At 29.9% G+C, this 25,985-nt stretch overlaps 1 protein-coding gene across 2 annotated transcripts in view; it reads left to right on the top strand.

Annotated features, from left to right (window-relative positions):
- LOC143074976 (serine/threonine-protein kinase NLK-like) overlaps nt 1–25,749 on the top strand; it is a 40,644-nt gene extending 14,895 nt beyond the window's left edge. Inside the window, exons 4-11 of one of the 2 annotated variants that reach the window (XM_076250177.1) lie at nt 2,526–2,632; nt 6,049–6,134; nt 6,715–6,924; nt 14,492–14,680; nt 15,859–16,057; nt 17,248–17,341; nt 17,955–18,018; nt 20,345–25,749. In XM_076250177.1, the coding sequence (XP_076106292.1) occupies nt 2,526–2,632; nt 6,049–6,134; nt 6,715–6,924; nt 14,492–14,680; nt 15,859–16,057; nt 17,248–17,341; nt 17,955–18,015 (946 nt within the window). In that variant the 3' untranslated portion in view covers nt 18,016–18,018; nt 20,345–25,749. The remainder of the gene's footprint in view (nt 1–2,525; nt 2,633–6,048; nt 6,135–6,714; nt 6,925–14,491; nt 14,681–15,858; nt 16,058–17,247; nt 17,342–17,954; nt 18,019–20,344) is intronic. The other variant, XM_076250178.1, reaches the window with a different exon arrangement.
- Nucleotides 25,750–25,985: the final 236 nt, after the last annotated feature.

Raw genomic sequence — 25,985 nt, 5'->3', positions numbered from 1 at the left:
CTTTGGATGGGTGTGATGGGAACAGAAAATTTGACACTTGTTAAAGTTGAGGAAGAAACATTAGGGGAGGGGTGACCATAAAGTTCACGGAAAATCAATGACCTGGATCGAAACAATTTCCTAAAATAATATACTTAATTTGTGGCTGTATATAGACATGTGATCCCTAAATAGAACCTATAAATCATAGCATTGATGAATTCTCTATTTTAATTATATTGAAATTACTTGTTATTAAGAAACTCCAAGATTATTTTTATAAATACATTTGATAAGCTTGTAACCTTTGTATAAAATAACTTTATAAAACTTTTTAGATTGGATTTTCATACTTTGATGATGATTAACGTAGGATAGGATATTTTGACTTTTGAGATAGGATTTGAGATAAACTTGTGGTTTTGGTTCTCGGATAAACCACCCACTCTGAGTCTTCTAACAGTTTTGTGAAAATTTACATCTTTGATATATATATATTCTGTTGATATGTTTTGTCAGAACTTCAAAGCTAAGTTTATTTTTGCTTCATAGAGAAGAAAATCAACAAGCTCCTTTCTCACCTTTAAATATCATTGATTGTTTACTAAATGGATGAATAAGTAAACTGGCAACCAGTAGAAAATGTTTATTACACATGTGTATGAATGGAAAACATATCAAACCTAAATTTTACAATCTGGAGTGTTATTGTCATTTAAAATGAACAGATTATTTTGACATGATTTTGTTTGGCAATTTGAGGATTGACAGGATCTATACAAAGGAATACACGACCCTGAGTAATGACAAATTTGTTGATAAGTTATGTAATTAACATGAAGTTTTTAGTACTTGTACTAAGGTACTAGTATTGAACTTTTAATGGGTTACAGATTGATCACTTTGTTGTCCAATCATTAACGGAAGTTCCTGATTACACTTTCTATTGATTTGAGTGCAGTGTATTCTATTATTTCACTCCTTTGTTTTTACTTTTTTCCAATTTTTAAAAATGAATGGTTTGTCCTCTTTTGATGGTTCTTTGTTTGAGAATTTTTTTTTAACCTGAAGTTTTAGTCAGATCTGGATGGTTCTATGTTTAAGACGATTTTTTAAACATGAAAATTTGTCGGTTCTTTAAATGTTTCTTTATTGGAGACCTTTTATCAGTCATATCAGGGTCTTTTGTTGACAATTGTTTTCGTCTTTTCTCTCCAGGCATGAAGGACACAAAGCATGATACTTATCATACAATGAAAACTTGTCAACATTAAATTAATATTTCAAGGAGATTATGAAAAAAAAGTCTTTGTTAGGGAATCTGATATGTTGACATTGATTTTTTTGTCTTTCGTTAGGGACACTGAACTATAGAGACATGCAAACAGGATGACACTCTGTTTCCATGGAGATGTAAAATCAAAAACATTTGTGCCATATTTAAGAGAATCGATACAGTGGAGCTTGATAGATTTTTATTTGAAGAGTATAAAGAAGATCATATTTCTTCACCAATGACACAGATTTTTCTTCGTTTTTATTCAAAAACTTTTGATTAATTTTATGCAAATTATTTGTAATTTGACAGATGATTGTTTAAATTAAAAAAAATGTTGAAAAAAGAGAGGATAAAAAGCCATAAAAATGTATTTGTAGTATGTGTCTTAATTCATTAGTTCAATTTAAGTACAATGTATTGGAAAGTCAAAGAATGAAGTTTTTTTTGTTTGTTTGAAAAGTGGATTAAGATTAAAAGATTATAAAGTGACTTAATTAATATTTGCATAATTTTCTTAAATAATACTAGAAATAAGGATTAGAACAAAGTATCACTTCTATATTAAGATTAACTCTCTGCACATGTACTCCTTAACAAATAATCAATTGTAAATTGATCAGTAAAATCATCTTTGTCTTTTGTCCTTATAAAATGATTGTTTATTATATAAATGACAGCAGCGCTCTTTGTTTTGTTGGTTTTAAGACTTCCGTCCTCAAGGACATTGACACAATAAGACGGTGTCTCGACTCAGTTTTTAATACGCAATTGCTATTATGCTATTACAAATATTGTTTTACATCAGGTGAAGCCTTAACATCGCACAGTCATATAAAGAACTAATTTTCTGTTGTTCATATAATGTATTAATGATTTCTTGTAAAATTTATTGCTTCAAGATTATACATTGTCGTGACATGACTTCGTTAATATTATATCATGTTTGTCTTTTTAATATTTTTCTTTGAATTAAACATTTTGTTAATATATTAAACATAGAATTTATGAATGTTAATGTGAATTATACAATGTAAGCCTTTTATACATTTTAGACTTCATCTACAGCATGAAGTTTGCTAATTGTTAAAGTCTGTACTGTGATCTAATGCTGCAAACTTCTGTCTATGCTGAAAAGTTATCTCATTGGCAATTATACCACATCTTATTTTATATGCATTGTCTTTTAGATATAATTATAATTTTGTTTTGGTTAACATTGTATTTAATGCAGATTTTCACATTGTGAATTTTCCTTAACCAACCTTAGATATGTGTTGACAGAATTAATGCAAAGTGACCTGCATAAAATCATCGTATCACCTCAACCTCTCACATCAGACCATGTCAAAGTCTTTCTATACCAAATACTCAGAGGTAAGTCATTGTATCACCTCAACCTCTCACATCAAACCATGTCAAAGTCTTTCTAAACCAAATACTCAGAGGTAAGTCATCGTATCACCTCAACCTCTCACATCAGACCACGTCAAAGTCTTTCTATACCAAATACTCAGAGGTAAGTCATCGTATCACCTCAACCTCTCACATCAGACCACGTCAAAGTCTTTCTATACCAAATACTCAGAGGTAAGTCATCGTATCACCTCAACCTCTCACATCAGACCACGTCAAAGTCTTTCTATTGATACAATCTCTCCTTACGACTAGATACATCCATATTAGTTTGGATGAGGATGGCTTAGGAGATTTTTGTTCTCTTTTTAACTATTCAAAACAGCATCAAAGTATTATTCACAATACATTTGTAAGTGTAATTGGCCCGGATATTAGACATGGAAAGTTTAAAGTCAACATACTTGAAGTGCATCATGTAAAAAGCCCTTCAGATCTGATATCCTCCTACCATGTATATATATATATTTATAACACGCACATTTCAACAATACTTATTACAATACAAATTTTACAGCAAAGTTCATGATTTTTATGTGTAGAAAAATGACATGAATATGTTGAAAGTTGACATCTTTAATTTGAATACAGCATGTGCTTATATGATTTATAATAAAAAAAATATTCATGAAAAATAAATCTGGCTCTATTTAGTTAGTGGTTTATACCGGTAAAACCCTTTTGATACTTAAAGAAAGGTTCGAGGTCTGCATGACACATGTTTTATATTGCAATGAAAATTTAAACATTTTTATATTGTTGAAAATGTTCATCTGTTCAACATAATAGATTTCAAAATAATTTGATTGTACATTTCCTCCTCATACTACTCATCTATTCCAGGAAGAGATGATTCTGTTCTTTGTCTATTGAAAATCTTTATTATACATAAACCAAATTTCCTTCCATACAAGAGATATGAACCAATAGAGATAAGGTTTAAGTCAACTTTCATCCACTTCAGGATAGGAAAGCTGTCCATCTTTTACTTTAGACTTCCGGACAGTCAAGTGGTAGTGGTATGATAACTTCTGTTACGCATATTTGGTCATATCCTGGTTGATACCGTGATGATATTAACTGACGATAGTCGTAGGTAAACAACACATTGTTTCCTATTTAGAAAGTGGATATTGTTTAGCATTTTTCTAATACATCCACAACCTCTTTATGTGTAAATAAGGATCAATCTTTTATCTGCAGATATTTTATTTAGAAATAAGAAGATGTAGTATGATTATTGCCAATGAGATAATTCTGCACAACAGAGACCAAAATGACACAGAAATTAACAACTAAAGGTCCTTGTAAGGTTTTTAAAAATCAGCATAGCCAAATACCGTCTTATAATTGTGTGACCATGAAGTTTACCAGTAGCAGTGCTGGGAGGAAGTTTCTGCTGATAAATGTTCAAGGTTGATTCATGTGAATGTTGGGTAATCCCCCCTTTAAAGATGAAGGAAAAATATTATCAGTTGGTTAAAAGGAAGTTTATTCACATTTTAAGTATTAACTGAATTAAAAGTGTTTGACCTTTAATTCGGAAATATATGGTTAAATGAGAATGCTGTATTAAAGAAAAAATCACTTGTTTCTGATGGAGAAGTCAACTTCCTTCTATTAATCCGTTCTTCCAAGGATCCAATTGAGTATTCTTCAGTTCCCCTACTTGACATTTTTGTCTGGGTCTTAGCCCATCTGTGACAATTGACAAAGAAAGGGGAAAAATACCAAATGGATAGTCAGACTAATAGGTCGAAAACAAACTGACAATGCCAAGGCAAAAAAGAAAAACGACCAAAAAAAAGCAAAGAAAAGAAAACAGACACACACAACATTTGTTTATAGAGTTTTTCTGTTAGTAGACAGTCTTTTTCTTATAGATTAATTCATCTGTTTCATTTTTCGACACTAAATATTTTTCTAATGAGAAATAATTCAATAATTTAGTCAGTAATTATAACTGTCTGCATCAATAGTACGTGTAACTGAAGCTGATAATTAATTTTGTTTATAATGTGATCTATAAATAGAAACATATTTAAAGATGATATATTCATGTCACATCTTGTTGAACAAGATATTTTTTAAAATTTTTTTTAATCTGGTAACATATTTTATGACAAAGTGAAAAATCAGCTAAAATTTAAATGCTGTCCTCAAATATTTTGTAAACCGAACTCCTATATAGAAAAAAAAAACGTGTCAATGACATAATAAATGAACTGACACACAAATATATTTATTGTTGGCTAATAATATTATTATTTAAACTTTAGTTAAGAGATAATTGACAATTTTCATTGAAAAACAACAAGCTTAAGATAATACAGTTGAGAAAGTACGATTATATCAGGGTTTTAAGCCTGTCAACAACAATTGAACTACGTTTTAGTTAGAAATCAGTAATATTTTGATAAGCCTATTGTTTACATCAATATTAAAAAGTTCTTTCATAAAATGATAACAATTTTCTGATAACATAGAAGATGAAACAATTTGAAAAAAAATAGGTGAATAAAAATTTTTGGTTTTATATTAAAATACGTAAACATTGAAGAAAGTATTCAGTACTCCTAAGGGAACATAATCGAAGGACAAAACTAGCATAATAGTTTAATGCCCAAAGATATGTGCACATGTAAAGTGTAATAATAAATGATAATACATTATTTGAAGCAAAAAGAATATACTTTTCAATGTTTAAGGAATTTACTTTAATGGGGGGAAAAGAAAATTTGTTGTTATGTTAATTTATACAACCCAAGATAAATTTTATTCAGTAATGATCAAAATACAAAATTTGTTGCATTCAATGTTGTCTTTGAAATTGATCATTAGGATTGCTTATATCATCAAAAGTTTTAAGTATATTAATTTAACTTTAAAAGAATGCCTTTGTTTCTTTGATATAAGAATATTATTTCAAAGTCCATTAACAGTTGTCTGGTGTACCTTAAATCAGTTCTTTGTTGTTAATATTAAATGCATAATTATATGGGAAGATAAATAAAAACACACCTCTAGAAGAGCCTAATCAATCTGAGATAAATAAAAACACACCTCTAGAAGAGCCTAATCAATCTGAGATAAATAAAAACACACCTCTAGAAGAGCCTAATCAATCTGATTTTAAGCACAGCATTCTTTTGAAGGATTTGGCTCTAGTTTGTTTATATCAAGAATATAATATGTATACCTAAAATTGAGGATGGAAATAGGGAATATGTCAAAGAGACAACAACTCGACCAAAGAGCAGACAACAGCCACCAATGGATCTTTTTGCAGCAAGAAAATCCTGCACTGGATTTGGGCCTCAGCTGACCCCTTGATAAAAATATATATGAATTTTTCAACATTTTCCTTTCTATTTCAGGATTAAAATACCTTCACTCAGCCCGGGTATTACATCGAGATATTAAACCTGGGAATCTACTAGTCAATAGTAACTGTGTTTTAAAGGTTAGTATTCACTTAGGATAATTGGAGAAACTATTCTGATGAAGAACAGCAACCAAGCCACTTTGCTTAGGAATGTATCATCTTATGTACAACCCACTTAGGATAATTGGAGAAACTGTTTAGAAAAAGTACAGCAACCAAGGCACTTTGCATAGAAATAAGGTCTTGTGTCCATCTCCCTATATTGAATAGAATTACAGCATATACACTCATTGTGAATTATTTGTGTACAAAACAATAAACGAAAAAACAAATATGATATACAGCTGCAACAAAGGACAAACACTGAATAACAGTCTCCTGACTTGAGACAGGCACTATCAGAATATGGCAGAGGGTTGAACTTTTTGCTGGTTACAAACTCTCCCCTAACCTGTGACACCAAAAAATTACAAACACAAGACGTTAAGTACAATATGAGAACACTGGCAGATACTGAAAGCAAGTTCAAAGCCAATAATAACTAATAAAAAAAACATGTATCTTAGAGACTAAAATCTAGAATTGGCATGTATTGCTCGAAGGGGAGTGATAGATAAAGCTTGACCAGAGATTTAATTATTTTTATTTATTTTTTCAGATCTGTGATTTTGGGCTGGCTCGGATAGAAGAACCAGATGAAAACATTCATATGACTCAGGAAGTTGTTACACAATATTATCGTGCTCCCGAACTTTTAATGGGTGCCAAACATTATAGTTATAGTGTTGATGTTTGGTCCGTAGGATGTATATTCGCAGAATTATTGGGACGAAGAATACTCTTTCAAGCTCAAAGTCCAATTCAGCAGGTTTGTATAGATTTGTGATGTTTATAAGTTTGTCTCTTGTTGTCCATCACTGCAAGGACAAAGATGAAACTGAAATATCAAAAAAGTGATTTTGATTGTTTAAAAAAACAAGTTAAAAATAAGATGGCCTTAGTGAGTTGAAGTCTTGATTTACCTGCATGAAAGGAAAGGAAAAACACTGAAATCTTTCATGGGGGGTATACATGAAGTCATATGGCACCAAGTAATGATCACTTCAATGCAAAAAAATTTTGTGGACAATATGTGAGGCAAATCGCAGCAAAAGTATAAATTTGGTAAAATGATCAGTCATAAAAGAGATCAAAGTGGGAGATTGTTTGATGAAAGATAAAACCTTCTTCTTACATCAACATGATCATGCAGTGTCGTTTTAATATTTCCTTTATAATTGCAGTTTTTATTTTTCAAATCTTGCAAAAATACATAATTGAATTTTCAAAAAAATTACGCAAGTTTTGCAAAACGTTTCCTCTTCTAAGGAGAACATAAAGGATTTACCAAAAAAAAAATAACAAATTATAACCAAAACAAATTTTGTCTGAAATTGTCAGGCTTCGAAGCTTCAGTATTTGAATGCATATTTTGGTCTAGCATGTTAATACTGAGAAATATATCTAGCATTAAAATTGAAAGAGAAAGTTAGTCAAACAATTGATTTCAAAGAGATATAAAAGTTCTTCAAGACGTTATTGGATTTTTTAACTGAGTATAATGGACTTTTTCTGGGACATGGTAATATAAATAATGTAAAAATTTCACCGTTAAAAAGATTTAAGTCAAAATAAACGTGATGTCTGTTTTCTGAAGAATCAATATAGGAAAAAAGTTGATGGGATTGGATTCATTAAACTTTACTTCAGTACTGGGTCAAGAACTTTTATTGTGGTCTAGGTATTGATACTTCAATGTTTAATTAAATGATTTTTCCTTAATTAGTCGTCATGATATATGAAAAGCCCTAGGATTAAATCCTGGAAACGATAATGCCTTTACAAAAATAATACATTACTCCAAATTTATAAAGGAAAGTCACAATTTTTTACATGAATTTTACTTTTTTGCAAAATATCCTGGCTTTCTCCATAAATGCTAATACAAACTTGTCCCTCATTGACGTCTTGGTGTACTATGACTTTCTTAACTAATACAAAATGGTCTTCATGAAATACCCTAGTGTGCAGAAAGTAACATTAAACATCAATCAATCAATCATAATTTGTTATGACTTTTCTGTGTGTAGCGTGCTGTAACAGTCATTGTAAAGCAAATAATGAGTAAACAAATGAGTTATTGTGATGCCTGTTGTATAATCCTTGTCATGTCTGTATGCAGGGAATGTTACACATGCTTTAGTTTACAAAATACTCTAGTTTATACTGACACACATTATACCTGTACAAAACATTCCAGTCAGTAAATACATAAACAATAGTTCCATAAAATCATTCTAATTTGTGTTTGAAGCCACATCTGTCTATTCTTTGCTTAAAGGGAAAAAAATCAGCTGGAAAAAATGCTGAATTTTTGGTTTCCATTCTGTAAATTGAGTTTGCATTGACCAAATGTTATGAAACTTATACTCGATACTTATTATCACAAAACTCAGACCAAGTAAACATTTGGGTAGGGTTGCTGTTATGTCCCTTTATAACTTTATATGATACATTTTTGTAAGCAAGCGTGGCATCATCTGTGTCCCATGGACACATTCCCTCATTTATTTAAGTGTTGCTTCTTTATATTTTAGAATTTAAATTCTTTCATAGAGATGACTTAGGATATAAGGTGTAAAGACCCTTTTGTTTGAATTGGTGTAAAGTAGAATATTTAGGTGACTGACTTTTTTAACTAGAAATACAAACAAATCTCAACAAAGAAAACCACAAATATGGCTGACTCATCAGAAATTCACCAGAGAACACCATGACTTTTCTGTGGTCAAGGTTCTTTAACATAGATGTATCCACAGTCATTTAATTTTGTGTTTGTATTAATCTTTAATTTTTACATTGAATGAGGGTTCCAATGGGGTACCGGTATGAAAATTAAAGGTTCTAAATTTTTATTACAATTAACTGTGAACTTTTCTTTAAAATTGCCCAAAACGATACATGTACATTTGAAGTAAGACTGGTTGAACTATTCACTATAAGAATTTTTAACCTATATGATTCTACGGGTGTTTGATGCTTGATTGACGGAAAACGATCATTGCCACCCTCATCAATAACTAAAGTATGTTAAATATACTTGTACTTGTTGACACTATAAGTGTGCACAGGAATGCACTTAAAACATTCATATGATGGAGAATAGTATAAAAAAAGTAAGCGATTATCTCTCCCGTACAATAAACACATTAACACATTGTGTATGAATCGAGCCAATGAAATAGTCTGAGATCTTCTGCATGTTAAAGTATTGATCAAATTGATCACTTTAGTTTACTAATGTATAGTTTGAGGAAGGTCACGGAAGTCGTAAATAAAAACAAAATAGTCTGAATGAAATAGTTCAACTTATTTGTATGATATTAGCAACAAATAAATAAACAAATAGATATCACCTTACCTAAAATTTAATATATTAAAAGATTTGAAAACAACAAAACAACAATGTTTCTATACTTTAAATGATAAACATTACAAGGATAAAAACAAATAGAAGTCCATTAAATGGATAAAAATCTTCCCATATTTTTTAAGGATTGGAAAATATCCATGTAGAATTAACTTGTGTCTAGACTCTTTATTTATTTATAATTTTGTCATGTGATGAAGGTATTTGTACGTGACATTGTGACCATAATAATCGCCTCTTTTCTATTTTTGGTGAAAATGTCTAGTTGGGTTTCTGTCTAAATAAAATTGAATTGACGAAGAGACAACAACCCCAAACCTAACAGCAGAAAACATCTGAAGGCCACCAATGGGTCTTCAATACAGCACGAAAAATCCTGCACCCATCGTGCTTCAGCTTGCCCCTAAACAAAAATATGTACTAGTTAATTGTTAATTGACGTCATACTAAACATCAAAATATATTTAGGAAACTAAATTAAAATTAGATATCTGTTTATATTTATTTCTAACAGTTTATATATAAGGTTTAGAATGTCACCTACAAGTGTTGATATGCTACATTGTCCTCGTAAATAGTTTCCTTTGTTATCAAAACAATTTGAACGAAAATAAAAAAAAATACCTGTTTATAACATTACATAAGTTTTCTTTGTGATCTTTATACATTATATAAAATGACACAATATTGTTATAACATGTATTTCTCAGGTTAATTCTATAAACGGCCTTCAGGTGAACAAAGTAAATTAAACTTCTAAAAGGTCATTTAAATGGGGCATGCTTTTATACTTGTCTGTAAATCAAGAGTTGAATTATTGTGCTCAAAATAAAAAAATAAAAACTTGATTGATTATTGTTTTAACAGCTATATCACAGCCAGCCTATAAATATAATCTTTGAAATGCTCATTTACAGCCTATTTGACATCTAAAAGTTAAAAAGTTTGATAGAACGTTCCTGTGAGCCATTCACTTCACTAGATCTTTTCATCCTGAAATACCAAAAGAAACTTTAATGGAATGTAAATTATTAAGCATTTTGATAATATTAGCTGATAACATATATATATGTATCAAATATTTTAAAACATGAAATGAATTTATGAATTGATGACTAAAAGTTTTGCAGAACTGTGTTTGTATCAATGCCCTTCACTAGGTTTTGTCATGAATCTGAAAGGCTATATAAACAGTGTATCATAACAGGCACTGGAATGCAGATGAAATGAACAATATTATCTAAAATTATATCTTATATTAAATATTTTCAAAAATGAAATGAAATTAAAAATTAAATACCAGAGTTGAAGAAACTAATATCATTTAGAAGTCCCAGTTGTAGAATTGATTAAACAAGATATAGTAGGAGTAATTTGATGTATGTTTGAGATACGATCTATAAATAGTAACACTAATCAACATCTAGAGTTTGACAGTCATTGATGAGCTGACGAAATATTCCAACATACAGCATGATACAGCATGTCTATGACTATAATATTTGTTATTAGCTAACTAGTAATACCTACTATCTGTCAAGGATTGCAGTGGCAGATCCAGCCATTTTAAAAAGGGGGGGGGTTCCAACTATATGCTCCAATTCAAATGTATTGATCGGCCAAAAAAAAGGGGGGTTCCAACCCCGGAACCCCCCCCCCTGGATCCGCCACTGGACTGGGGTTGAGAAATGTGCAGATTTGCTTTTGCTGAAAGACAATTGCGATTGCAGTACATTTGTTATTAGAAGAGGTTCAGCAATAAAGTTGTTAAAACAAATCCAGCATAACAATGTTAACCTGAAATCTTAGAATAAAAGTTTAGCTTTTGTAATAATTTTAAGGTCCCAAAAATTTGTAAATTTTTAAATTTTAAATTAAATTTGCATTGATTGTTAACTAAGCTACTGTAGATAAAATTTTGATAAAAATATAAGAAGCTATGTTTGTTTACACATTTTGACTCTTTTTAAATTCCTATCTGACTGTGGCAGAAAAAAAAACTTTGGGCCTTTTGTTGTCTGCATTTAGTCCATCAAATAGGTCAACCAGATTAAATTTTACCTGTTAAGATGTGCATATACTGCAGATTTCAATCTGTATGCAGTATTTATGTGCATCAATTGGAATACACATTCAATGAATATGAACAACTTTCAACAAAAAACTATTTAATTTAAAATTGAAAAAAAAAATAATGATAAGCACATTCTCAATTTTATTCTCAATTTTGTGTTTTTTTCATTTGACAACTAATCAGAATTTAAGCTTTGCTGATGTTTAACAAAGAAAGATGTGTTTAAAGAACATTAAAATTATAAACAAGATGTTAAACTTTAGAACAATGTATATTTACAAGCGTTATTTTATTAAAGAAATATGTATTTAAAGGTTAAACTCCTTGTTAAAGTAAATTTGATACAGGTTAAAATTAGGTTAATTTAAGTGCCTTTGTTCTTTTACAAAAAAACTGGTCATGTTAGAAATGTAAGAATGCTGAAAGATCTGGTAGAGATTAGAAAACATTATTTCCACTTTTTTCTCTTGCTAATGAACAGGCCTGCATTGTTCCACTGGAAGCTAGCTTAACAATGATTTGGATAATTTCCTTTCTGTTTTCAGAGTTTTTTGTCTTATTTTCTGGTACATTATGGTTTTATTTCGTGTTTCTTTGTGGTTATCAGACCATGCAAAAAATATTATGTCTGAGTTAAAATAATTAGGAAGTATTTTATTACAAACCATTTATGTAAAAATAAAATATCAAGGATTTCTTTGTGCTTGGAATAAGAATTTGTGATGGATTTAATTTCATTCCTCAGACTGAAGCTTTATGTTGGGAACAAAGACATGAAATTTGGTGTTTTTATCAAATGTTATTGATTATGTTAGGCTAATCTAACTAATGGCTTCTATTGATGGTTATTGACCTAAAAGTGGTCATAATGAAATATGTTCTCCGACTTTTAGATATTTATAATACACCTCGGATTGACTTACGCCACCTGTTAATAAGAGAAGAGATTTACAGTTGGTCTTTTTTGTTCATCATGAACTCCCATCTTGCAAAAAGGATTCAAAAGATTGATTTGATTTTTTTTCTTCCAAAAGACAGCAAACCAACAATGTTAAGCTAAGAAAAAGAGACTTTTGTCATTAAACTGTTTCGTTACTAGGAAAATCTTATTGAGTCCCATTGTCTAGAAAATTTAATATATTTTTTCATAAGCAAAGATTCTAATATTTATTTATAGTGTATGGATAATTGAAGAAAAGTGTGTTGTGTTTAAATATAGCTTTATATCAAGTTGTTTATATAATTGACGTAGGTTGAATATCTATAAAATGAAAAGTAGGTCAGCGTTCTATAGAATGAAAAGTAGGTTATTGCTCTATAGAATAATAGGTCATGATAACCTTATCTCTGGACTAGCTCTGGTTCTATAGTTCAGTGTACTGTTCGCAGTGTACTGTAGAGATCAATATTGATGTGACTACATATTAGGATAATGGATCTATCAGAATAACAAGCTAATTTACTGGTAATCAATACTGATAAAGCTTCATGATCATGATCATAATCTGGGTTATCAATAGTTAAAAAAATTTTATTGCTTTGTTCTGATCTGGACGCTCTTATTTGGATTTTTGGAATATTATGATCATATTAATTTGTTTACACCATGAACACTGGGCCGGCAGAAGTAGTCAAAAGTATATGACACCTATAAAACTATTGGACAGACAGTGTAACTACCAACATTTCACTCCTTCAATGAAGGAATCCTACAGGGGAGTATCCTGTCATTTTGCAAGGGGAGTTTCAACCATATCCCCGTTAAAAAGGAGGGGTTTACCAATTCCAAAACCCCCTGGATCCACCACTTTCCTACAATGTAATTTGGGAACAAAATTTTCTTGGAAGTTTGAAATCAGAAATAAGTGTAGATCATAGATAAGATTTGTACATTAGAAAGTAGGTTCCTACAAATGTATGTTATTTTTTAAAATTTATGACCTAAACAAAAGTTTTTGTAAAATATGTGAGTGAGAATTGAGGACACTTTGAAGTTATTTATTTAAGATAGTAATAACAGTCTTTTATGTGAAAAAAAAAACAGTCATTAAAACTGATAAATGAGAATTGCAATATGGAGCAAGGTCATTTTTTTCACATCCAAATTATGATGGATATGAAAGAAAAACTAAAGGCTTGTACAAAGCTCACGATTTATTCATTAATGAAATAGACATCAAATAAGATACAAATCATGAAATAAAAACTCCACCAGAAAACATGTGATTATACTTTTGAATAACCTTTAAGTATGCATGCTGTGGGAAAGGATAGGTAGGAAAAGGCTATTGAATAAAAAAACTGACGTCACCCAGTTTTAGGGTTGATTTGGTTCTGTAGGCTTGGAATTTCTTTGTTCTTTAAGATATTGGAATAAATTATGAATTAATCCAAGAATTGATATTAGTGGAAAAGAGTTCGTGTTAAACTGTATAGACCAGTTTATATTTAATTGGTATTGAAATCAATTTCCATCTGAGGTGACAGCTTTTTTCTATATATAGATATTTTTTTAGGTGACCTTGGGTTGTCTAGCCTGACCATCTGTAACTCTGTCAACCCTGATTCCATATTAGTTCATCCTATATTACTGTAGGCCAGTAGATTCCATTGTTATAACCAAGGGGGGAATATATAAAACAGGTGTTATGGATCAGAGACTCTGGCTGAAACACATAGAACAGCTGACAAGCTTAAAGCTTATTTTTATATTTATACATATATATGTAAAATTCAGTAAAATAATTTGTAAAATCTAATGCAATAGAAATGTTATACTGTGAGTTAGGCTTGGTATCGTGTGATGATACATTATCAATTGTTTCCATGATTTATAAAATTGACATTTGTTTACAAATTTTTTTAACCTTCTTTCTCTTTTATTTTTTCCAGCTTGACCTCATAACAGATCTCCTAGGAACACCAAGTGAATCAGCGATGAGGACGTCGTGTGAAGGAGCACGAGCTCACATCAAACGCATGGCACACAAACAACCGTCATTAGCAGCTTTATACACACTCTCAAATCAGGCCACACATGAAGCTGTTCATCTATTATGTAGAATGTTGGTTTTTGATCCAGTAAGTATCAGACAAGGGTACCAGATTGTCACGGCAGTCCCATTGTTGAAAATGTACAAAAAAATAACATGAAAATCACAAGTTCTTGATCTCACATCATATTATACTTGTAATATATTGGTGGCCTTTGGCTGTTTTCTGACTTTTGGTAGGGTAACGTCTTTGACACATTCACCATTTCCATTATCAATTTTTAAAACGTTTAATTGTAGTACTAGTAAACAAAGAAAAATATGCCATTTAGAAAGGGATGAGAAAGGGCTCTATCTACGCATACCTTTTACTATTTAGGTAACTTAGTCGACAAGAAAGGGCTCTATCTACGCCTGCTTTGTACTATTTTAGTAACTAAGCCATTAGGTGACCTCATTACTGACACTGTAACACGTGCACGTTATATTTAAGATCACGTCATGCAGTGACCTACATTTATATATAAACATTACACCCATATCATATAAATATAATGTGTGACAGTGTCAATGTTTATAATGACACCTTTCTTCCGCAGCGAAAATAACAATAGCAGGTGTGAATTATGAAACAAAAATTAAAATATAGACCACGTATGTGTGAAATAATTTAAAACATTTGTACAACTACATGTATGGGTGGAAATGAAAGGCATGGGTCTGTGCCACACTTGAAATATATTGTCCAAGTGTCATGTATGTCATTGTGTCAGTCAATGTCAAACCCTGGGGTCTGTCTGTGCATGGAACTCAAACCCTGTAGGGTTAAACTTGTCTGTTATTGAAACATTTCAAAATGTCAATGAAATATATCACTTACCTCAAAATATTCTACCAGTCTTGTACAACTCTGTGGGGGAATACTAATGTAGCTAAATTATAAATAAGACCATGTCTATAAAATAAAAATATTTAGATGTGTGTGATTGTCAATTAGACAACTATCCACCAGAGACCAAATTATGTTGATATTTAAGTAACCATAGTTCAATTAATAGCCTTCAACACTGAGTAAAACCTATACTATATAGTTAGCTATTAACCTGATTAAAGGCACCTATTTGTTTATTTTGTTGTTGGAATGCTGAGTTATTGATATAACTCCAACATCTCAATTTCTTCATATTATATATGAGTGGAGATTGACCTATAGATATTTATGATTTTTGTGTACACTCAGCTTAAATATTTTGCTGTTTATTTTAGGAAAAGAGAATAAAAGCGACAGATGCGTTAGCTCACCCGTACCTTGACGAAGGGAGGTTACGATATCATGCATGTATGTGTAAGTGTTGTTACAGTACAAACTCAGGGAGGAGATATACCTCAGACTTTGAACCCACATGTTCCCAGCCTTTTAGTTATGGATTTGAAGACAGTCTCACATCATGTCATCGAGTCAAAGGTTAGTATTAACTTTATTGATATAGTTAAATTATAATATCAGGAGATGAATATTCTTCAACGATGTCATTTAGATAGTGAAAAGTTAGTTTTGTTTATTATACTGTAAAATTTAATTGGGAGAAAACATATTTATAGAATTTCCATTCTGAATTTTATTGTAAGATTCAGTTACCATGGTTACTTTCAAATTCAAAAACTCAATAAAAAACAATTTGATTAATTAGCATTAATTGTCTATTGATATATAAAAAAGAAGATGTAGTATGATTGCCAATGAGAACTGTCCACAAAAGACCAAAATGACACAGACATTAACAACTAGGTCACCGTACGGCCTTCAACAATGAGCAAAGCCCATACCGCATAGAACATGTTGAAAAGAATAAATTTTTATTTCTCTTGCGAAAAAGATGTAAAAGATACCAAACTCCTAATTCAAATACAAACTGACAATGCCTAATTGCAAATAACGAAAAATGAACAATACCAAGTGGAGTTTACAAAACACAACCAATTTAACTACAGACGAAGCAACAGAAACCAAGTGAAACATTATTTAAGTGAACTTTTGACCAAATTTACTATATTCTACATTAAACATGCACATCTTGTCAATCCTAATAGTTTTTGCAGTCAGAAACTCACTTTTATCTCATTGATCAAATCATTAGACAAAGGTTAAATCTTTCTGATTCACTTTATAGACATAACAGATATTGTGGTCGATAGATAGTATCTTTTGACAATATGGTGGGTAAAGGGAAATAACTCGATATATTTCTTAATTACAAAAAATCGGGTAGTTTATGTGCCTCAACTCTCATCCCCTCATTAAAATACTGTATATATGAGCTGTGCTTGATAGAAATTGACCTGATGCAAAATGAATATCTTCCATTATCAATGAATATGTTAACTTATTTAATGTTAAAAAATGAAGTCTGTAACTGTTTGGATTTTGAGTTACTAAACAGACCGACATTAATCTTTTATTTCTAATTTGAATTTTCCAAAACCAATCAATGTCTTCTCCATGTCCGTGCATTTGTGCACTTGAATAAGGCCGATTTCTATCCAACACAGCTCATATGTTATCATTAATTTACAGTATCTGTTAACTGACTTGTGATTAATGGGAAGTAACTCTACATATTTCTTTATTATACAATCTGCTTTATATCTTTTCAGAAAAGTTACACAAGTTTATATTAGAACAACAAAAGAATAATGAAGTTCCACTTTGTCTCAATCCAAACTCTATATCATTTAAAACATTTGCAAGGTGAGTTAACTTTATTTATAGAAATAAATCAGTCCGATGTTTTTTAAGGGGGGAGGGGGGATGGATTTAAAAAGGTGAAAACATTTAAAGAATATAATGAAATGTCATATATATTTGATGACATTAGTAAAAGTTGTGTTGACATCAAATTTTTTTTTAGGTTAAATGGTGAATAGATTTTTTTTCTCAATTGCTACCATAGCTACATTTCGCAAGTCAATTTAAAATTCATGTTAAATTCAATTTTTAGAAAATTTAACACAAGAAGAAGAAAGTGTTTTAATTTTTTTTTTTTTTTTTTATCATGAATAAGATTAAATTGGTTTTGTTACAAAGATCACACATTTACATACTTGAAAATCCTAAATACATATCTTTAATTTCTTTCAATTTGTCAATAGATACAGTTTACTTCAAAACTCAAACGGAAATCTTTAACTTGAAAAAGAGCAAAGACTCAGAAATATAGGATCTCATTTCAAATTCAAAAGAAATTAAATGAGAAAAAACATGCAAAATTCATATATTAAAGATGCATACAAAAATCTGTCTGAAAACACATATATATTTTTAGAGGTTAAAATTTTGTATTTGACTTGTTTGAACATTATAGATCTCCTCCAGTGACCTGTACTAATGGGTCCCTTTATGTGAAGAAAGGCCAGTTTATTTAAAAAGTGAGAAACAAATGCAGCATCCCCCCCTGGATATGATTTGTACCCCATTGCAGCTTGCTCAGATTGCACTTTACCCTCCAGCTTTAACTTATCAGTCCTTGTTACTGAAATATTTAAAATGCAGTGAATTCAAACAGTTACTATGAATTTATATCATACATTTTAAAATATATAACTTAGAAATTTTATGTCAAACAAAAATTGAAATGTTTTGCCACATGTGAGAAAAAAGATAAATTACTGTTTTAATTCACTAAGTTTGTGTGTTCTAAATTTGATTTTTGTTGTTGTTGAAAGATTTCAAAAAATATAACTATTGCAAAGAAAAAACTTTTCCTCACAAGATGTCCCCCCTTAGTCACATGCTTTCAGCAAGATTTTCAACACAGTTATAAATAGATTGTACAATCTTTTTGTCGAGCCTTCGACTTTAGTCGAAAAAGCGAGACTAAGCTATCCTACATTCAGTCGTTGTCGTCGGCGGCGGCGTCCACAAATATTCACTCTGTGGTTAAAGTTTTTGAAATTTTAATAACTTTCTTAAACTATACTGAATTTCTACCAAACTTGGACAGAAGCTTGTTTATGATCATAAGAAAGTATCCAGAAGTAAATTTTGTAAAAATAAAATTCCATTTTTTCCGTATTTTACTTATAAATGGACTTAGTTTTTCTGCGAGGAAACATTACATTCACTCTGTGGTTAAAGTTTTTAAAATTTTAATAACTTTCATAAACTATCCTTGATATGTACCAAACTAGGACAGAAGCTTGTTTATGATCATAAGATAGTATCAAGAAGAAAATCTTGTGAAAATAAATTTCCACTTTTCCGTATTTTACTTATAAATGGACTCAGTTTTTCTGCGAGGAAACATTACATTCACTCTGTGGTTTAAGTTTTTAAAATTTTTATAATATTCTTAAACTATCCTGGATTTCTACCAAACTTAGACAAAAGCTTATTTCTGATCATAAGATATTATTCAGAAGTAAAATTTGTAAAAAAAAATTCACTTTTTCCGTATTTTACTTATAAATGGACTGAGTTTTTTTGCCAGAAACAAAACATTCACTCTGTGGTTTAAGTTTTTAAAATTTTTATAATGTTCTTAAACTATCCTGGATTTCTACCAAACTTAGACAAAAGCTTATTTCTGATCATAAGATATTATTCAGAAGTAAATTTTGTAAAAAAAAATTTCACTTTTTCCGTATTTTACTTATAAATGGACTTAGTTTTTCTTCCAGTTAACATTACATACAGTCTGCAGTTAAAGTTTATAAAACATTTATTAGATTCATAAACTCTCCTGGATTTTTTTACCAAACTTGGAAGCTTCTTTCAATCAAAAGACAGTATCGTGAGGGAAATTTTTATTGATGTTTTTCCTCATTTTTGTTGAGTCTGCGATTATCAGAAAAAGTAGGCGAGACACCGGGTTCCGTGGAACCTTTACGAATTTTTTTTCTAAAATCCTACAGTAATTTGTATGTTTTAACTACAATTGTTTATAAACCATTGATCAAAATTGTGTACATTCCTAAATCTGGAACATTTGTATACATTCAGAGTTGATTTTGCTCTCTTTGAGTTCCTGACTCATTGATGCATATCCCAACATCTTATAGAAAGTAAGAGAGTTATATAAGAGAATATTGTAATGTAGTGAGTTGCTTTGACCGTTCTATATTTGGAGAGTATGCTTAATGCATGGTTTTGAAAGCAGACTTTGCCATATGACTTTGTCGTGTGACTTTGTGTATGGTTTTCATTTTGGATGATGTTTTACAAAAAATTTGTCAGAGTGCATTCTTTTTCATATTATTGTTAATTTTTAGTTTTTCTTTGAATTTCTCTTTGTTATGAAACATGTGTTGGTGTATAAAAGTCCATCCAATCTGAAAATACAACCTTATCCTTCAAAAAATTTGCAAAATGCAGACTGGTGTGCAATAACACAGTGTGAAGTCAGCAGTAAAAATAATTGATACAAATTTTGTGTTTTTTGAGTTTTTCAGGCAAGACATAGAAGATGAGCAAACAATCAAATCATCCAATATTATTATAACTATCAAACCTATATAAATTGTATGATTTACAAGACAGAAATGCATATTGGCTTTTTTCAGGCACTCTAAAAATAAGGGTACTTTCCCCAGTCAGAAACTGTAATAAATAGAATTCATTTTAAGTACTTGATTTTTAAGGGGGTTGCATAAAAAGAATATATGCTTAACATCTAAACAGATGCCAAGTGCTAATTCTTACCAGAATGTTTTCTAAACCTTATATTTTATAAATATTGTTTTTTTTTTATTTCAGTTCATCAGTAGCACAGCCAGCAGAGCTTCCACCTTCTCCCCATGCGTGGGAATAAAACTGACCAATCATCTCATTCCAACACACATTCATGCAGAGCAATGACCAATCAAAACACTCCTTTGTTCTGACCAGGATACAGAGGAAACCAGTCTAAAGTTTTGTTTCTAGTGGGAGTTAAGCGACTTATTTCGTAAATAGAAGAAAGACAGAAGCCAGAGATGAATTGGACCAGATGACTGAAAATCGCATGAATGTTGATTGAAATAGATCATACAGACTTAAAATCAAAATTAAAGATATGGAAAATAAGAATGGAGGACAGTAATTTGTATGAGTTTTCTAATAAGTTTGTGAGGATTTAGATTTGGACATATAGTCACTGTACAGACCATGTTTGATGTATATTATAAGTCACTAGGTGGAACAAGAATGATATAGTGGTAATCTTATATCACTCAAACTTGCCAACTTGCAGTTTTTAGATGCTTTATTTATTATTGAGCGAAAAATTGTTCTTTGCTGGATTAGTATATTTGTCCATTTCTGAGGTTTTCAGCAGTGATGTGTCTGTGGATTTCAGCATTGACATAAACAATTCTTACTTTTCTACTATAATTAAAGAGAACTCTATTAGAATGTTCTATAGGTCTATGTGATTAGAAGGAAAGTTATTTATTTATTTATGGATACTGTTTGTCCAAAAAAACAAAGAAGTGTCAGTTTTTACAAACTTAATTGTGTAATGTTGATTGATTCCAAGTAATGTTGGAGTAATTTTCTATCAGTGAATAGCAATAGAATTGTAGAAATTTTAGTCTTCAGATTATTCTTCTGTGTAAAATTTTAATAAAACCTCTTGACTTCTAGATAGGCTTTTTCTTCTTACTAATGACATGTAGTAAGGTGTGAAACAAAACATGTATATTATGTTACCTCTGTAGGCTGGTCATCTCTGTGTGGATGTGTAGTTTTGGTGCTCACTTTTATAACTGTGTACATATTTTAATGTAAATTGTAAAAAGGAAACCTTAATACTGTGTAACAGTTTTATTTATATCATGTCAACAGTAAATTTACAAATACTATGGACTTATTTTTGTACGTGGACAAGGACTTGTCGGAAAAACTTAATGACATAAGATTTTCTTACTCAGTTTTGATATTTCACATGCATGTGAAACACCTTTAAAAACAAATCTAATTTAATCTGCTATAAAGTCTATGAATTTTTCTTTGACTGTACTGTCAGTATTTTTTTTACTTTTGGAGATTTAAGAAAATTTGCTAAAACTTAAAAAAAATAACATTTGGTCACCTTGACCAGCAATAATCCAGTGCCTTGGATGTCCTTCTCAATGTCATTAATATACAGTATCTTGTTCCCATAGTATTTGTAAATTAATTGTTATGTTTTTTCTTCATATTAAAATCATGTTAAACAAATTACCATGTACAAAATCATGTCAACGTAGTTGTCAACATTATATGAAGATCTGAAGTCACAAACATTTACAAGTTTGATTTATATTTTTCATGTTTTAATTGATTTAACATAAATATTTATTAAGAAGATATCAATATTTTAAATTTGCAATAACAAAGTTTGTTTAACCTAAGAGAAACTGCCAAAGCATAGTTGCATTTTATAAGGGTACATTGTCAAAAATCAAGTAATGTCAAACTAAATGGTTTCAAAGGGTAGACAAAAAGTAATAGTTATCCTAGCATCAGGGTCTCAAATTTATCTTAAACTATTTTCAGATATATATATATTCCATGAACATTTTTTTCTTTGGTTAATTTTTAAAGTTTTTAGAATGTAGATTTCTCTTAAATCTGGTTTCCACTGAATATTTTTGTTGTAACATGTTTAAGTAAAAATTAAGAATTTAAAGACTCTCTGTATTTTCATGACCTTTACAAATTTAGTGACCTTCTGTAATTTAATGACCTTCAGTATTCATGACCTTCACAAATTTAGTGACCTTCTGTAATTTAATGACCTTCAGTATTCATAACCTTTTGTATTTCCATGAATTTAAAAGAACATCAAAAGTTTAGAATTTTTTAAATTAAAATAATAGCAAGAACTAAATGAAATATGTATTTTGCATTCTAAATGTAACATCTGTATGATTATACGGAAGAAGTCAAATTTAAAATTGGTATTTTTGTGATGCATTCTATAGAAATTCAGATCTCTAAGTACCTAGCCATGTCCTTTATAGTACTGATCTCACTATTGTTTAACGTGATGAATATTTGTACTTTTAGCTGAATGTGTCAGTATAAATGCCTATCAGTAATGACTCAATCTGGAGTCAGTATTTTTGAAATCATTTTACATATCTATGTGTATATATATTATGTGCCGCCAATTTTTTTTCTAGTGTCTTTTTTATTCCATTGTTATCTCCCCTTCTTGTAAATGGTTTACTTCCTGCCTGATTCAATGTTTTTTCTTGCTTTTTAGCTTGAAGTAGGGAGCAGACACTTTTGGAAATGTTTTCTCTTTAAAATAGCTTAATTTTTTTGGCTTAATTAATGAAAAAAGGTTAGATTCAGCAGCTCTATAAATCAAGCAGCCTTTGGAGGTTTAATTGCAGTTTGTGACACAATAGGCTGGTCCATTTAGCAACCTTTGAAGGTTTCTTTCAGTTTGTGACTTGGATGCCTTGCCAATTTAACAGCATTTGAAGGTTTACTGTCAGTTTGTGACTCAAAAGATAAAATTTTTAAAAAAATGTTGGAAAGTTTATTATTATGATATTTTTTACTCGACCTTTAAATTTTCAGGTATAAACAGGCACACCAAACACATCTTTTTTTTTACAAAGTCCAGAAATGATAATTGTATTATGTTAAACTTCTCAGGGACCTATGTATATTTAAAATAAAACAGTGAAATGTTGGCTGTGTGAATTATATTTATTAACAAATGTAGAAACATTTCAAGTTGTTCATAAATGATCGTAAATGCTTCATTTATTCAATGTAGAATGACAAACCTTAAAGCAACATTCTAATGCAGGGAGTTTGTATATGAGTCATATTGAGAAATTGTATGTTGCAAGCTTGAAATTTACAAATCAAGAGTTTAACTCGCATTGTTTTGTGAACTTTATATATGTTTTATATTAGAAACTTGAATGTAAGTTTCAATCAGATTAAATGAAAAAGAATGTGTCCAGTCAGGTTTTGTGTATAGTTTATATAGATGTACGTTTCTGTTAGTGTAAGTGTACACACATGTATGTTTCTATATGAGTACACACATTCACATGTACAAATGCATGTATGTTTCTATACGAGTACACACATTCACATGTACAAATGCATGTATGTTTCTATACGAGTACACACATTCACATGTACAAATGCATGTTATCTTTTTTTACTATTTTACCAGAGAACTGACCAGATTTTAGAAGCTTACTGGACCAAGTTATAAATGGATATAAAGTTTTCCTTTTATATTTTAATATTAAAATGATTTTGAATGATTGACTCGGAAAATGAATTTGGACTTTTACAAGATATTAATTTTCATTCCAAGTATTTTTTCTTATTGTGTACATATGTGTTTTTTTGTTTATTTGCCAAATGGATTGTTATAAATGTAAACAAGCTTCTAGTACAAAGTGAAAGTAGATGTGTAACTTGTGATATTTCCAGAGTGTATATAAGTGGTTGATATTAATGTGTATTTGTGGTTCTTTAAAATAATAGTTTTTTAAATAATTTTATATAATTTCTACCATATAAAATGTACACTTTTTGAATATTTTTGTTGTATTTTCCTACTTCCAGTAAATTTTTGCTAGATGCACCAAATAAGCATATTTTGTTGTAAGACGTCGTTTGAAATTAACAGCTGCCCTTAAAACTAGTCGTTAATACATTGAAGTTGACTATATGTGTGTTTTTTGTGTTAATTTTTTGGTTCAGATATTATGGTGCTTATTCAAAGGTCAAATGTCAAAACAATGTAAACCAGTTAAATATGCTTAATATGTGCAAAACTGGGGTTGCTTTAATTCATGAATTCTTTTTGTTTGTTTGTTTTTTTTTGCTTTAAAAATATGTGATAGTGTAAATTTACATCTATGTATTTGAAGACTTTTTGAAAAATCAGGAAATTTCAGAAGAAATTATTTTTCATGTGGTCATCAGGACAATATTTAAAGAAATTATTTGTCATGTTGATGTCAAAACAATGTCGGAGGAAATTATTTGTCATGTTGACATTAATACAATAGAAAAATTTAAAAGATATTTTGTCATGTTGATATTTAGACAATGAAAATATAAATATATATTGTCATGTTAACATTGGACTGATAGAAGATTATTAGCAATTTTAAAATGTGAAATAAGGAAGATAAGATTTATTTGTTAGTTTAACATCAGAACAATATAAGATCATATATTTTGTCATGTTGAAATCAAAAGAAAAAATAAGATCAAATGTTTGTCATGTTGACAATGGGACAATGTAAGAGTAAATATTTGCAATGTGAGAAAGAAAGTACATTGTCATGTTGGTATTTGTAAAAAAGAAGAGAGAATATTTGTCATGTTGACATTAATAATACAACAGAAGATAAATTGCATGTTGACACCAGGACAATATATCAGATAGTTTATTTTGTCATGTTTATATTAGAACAACAGAAGATAAGATATTAACAATGTTGACATCAGTTCAACATAAAATTCACTATTTACATTGAATTTTTCGAATATTTTCTTCCTCTTTGCAATTTGGATTTTATTTTGTTTAACAATTAATTAAGTCAACTATTTTAAAAATATCTTGCAATAACTAGCTTTTGTCTTGTAAGTTTTTAAAAACATTAGATGAGATAGATACTGCACATTTGAGACAAAGGCAATGGTTCATAACAATTTGCTACTTGAATTGATGTCAATGGTTACATAATAGATGTTGCCATGGTTTTTTCGGCAAAAATTTCATAAAAATAATCTAGTGAAGATGTGATACCTGTGAAATTTTTGTGGTTTTGTGTTCTTAGTAACTTATCAATTTCTGTATTGAAGTAAACATGGTTAATGATTAAAGTTTATATTGGATATGAAAAATCACCATTTGAATTAAAACCATGTTAGATTGCACTATGCATAGTCTTCCTTGTAACGTGTTGTTTGTTTATATCATAAACCTTAGTTATAAACTAAAGCTGTAAAAAATAGGCTATCCCTCCTCGTTCAAATGTTGGGGGTTATTTATTGTGTGTTGGGTAAACTGACGGTAACTATAGTAACCATTCTCTAGGTGATACTTGAGTGAGTAAATGCGATGATAGAATGTTTTGTCTATTTACATGTATTTATGGAAAAAGTGAAATAAAATGAATAAAACTAATAAAAAATTATAAAAAAAATATTTGTTCTTGTTTTTTCCACTGTGATGCTGTAGATCTGTAGAGCAAAGAAAACTGGAAAAAAGTATGTGGAAGACAGTTATTGATACACAATCCAAAATCAATATATACAGAGTGCAAAAGACATGCCTTCTTTTAGCTCTTATTTATATAAAAGTAGCAGAAAAATCGTAAAAACTCAGAAAAACATCACTCCACCTACTTGAACTGGCACCAAGCTGTTCCAGTGTATTTAG

The sequence above is a fragment of the Mytilus galloprovincialis genome, chromosome 5, assembly GCF_965363235.1.
Source record: "Mytilus galloprovincialis chromosome 5, xbMytGall1.hap1.1, whole genome shotgun sequence".
In the NCBI taxonomy this organism is placed as follows: Eukaryota; Metazoa; Mollusca; class Bivalvia; order Mytilida; family Mytilidae; genus Mytilus; species Mytilus galloprovincialis.
This window is presented reverse-complemented; position numbering and strand designations above follow the sequence as displayed.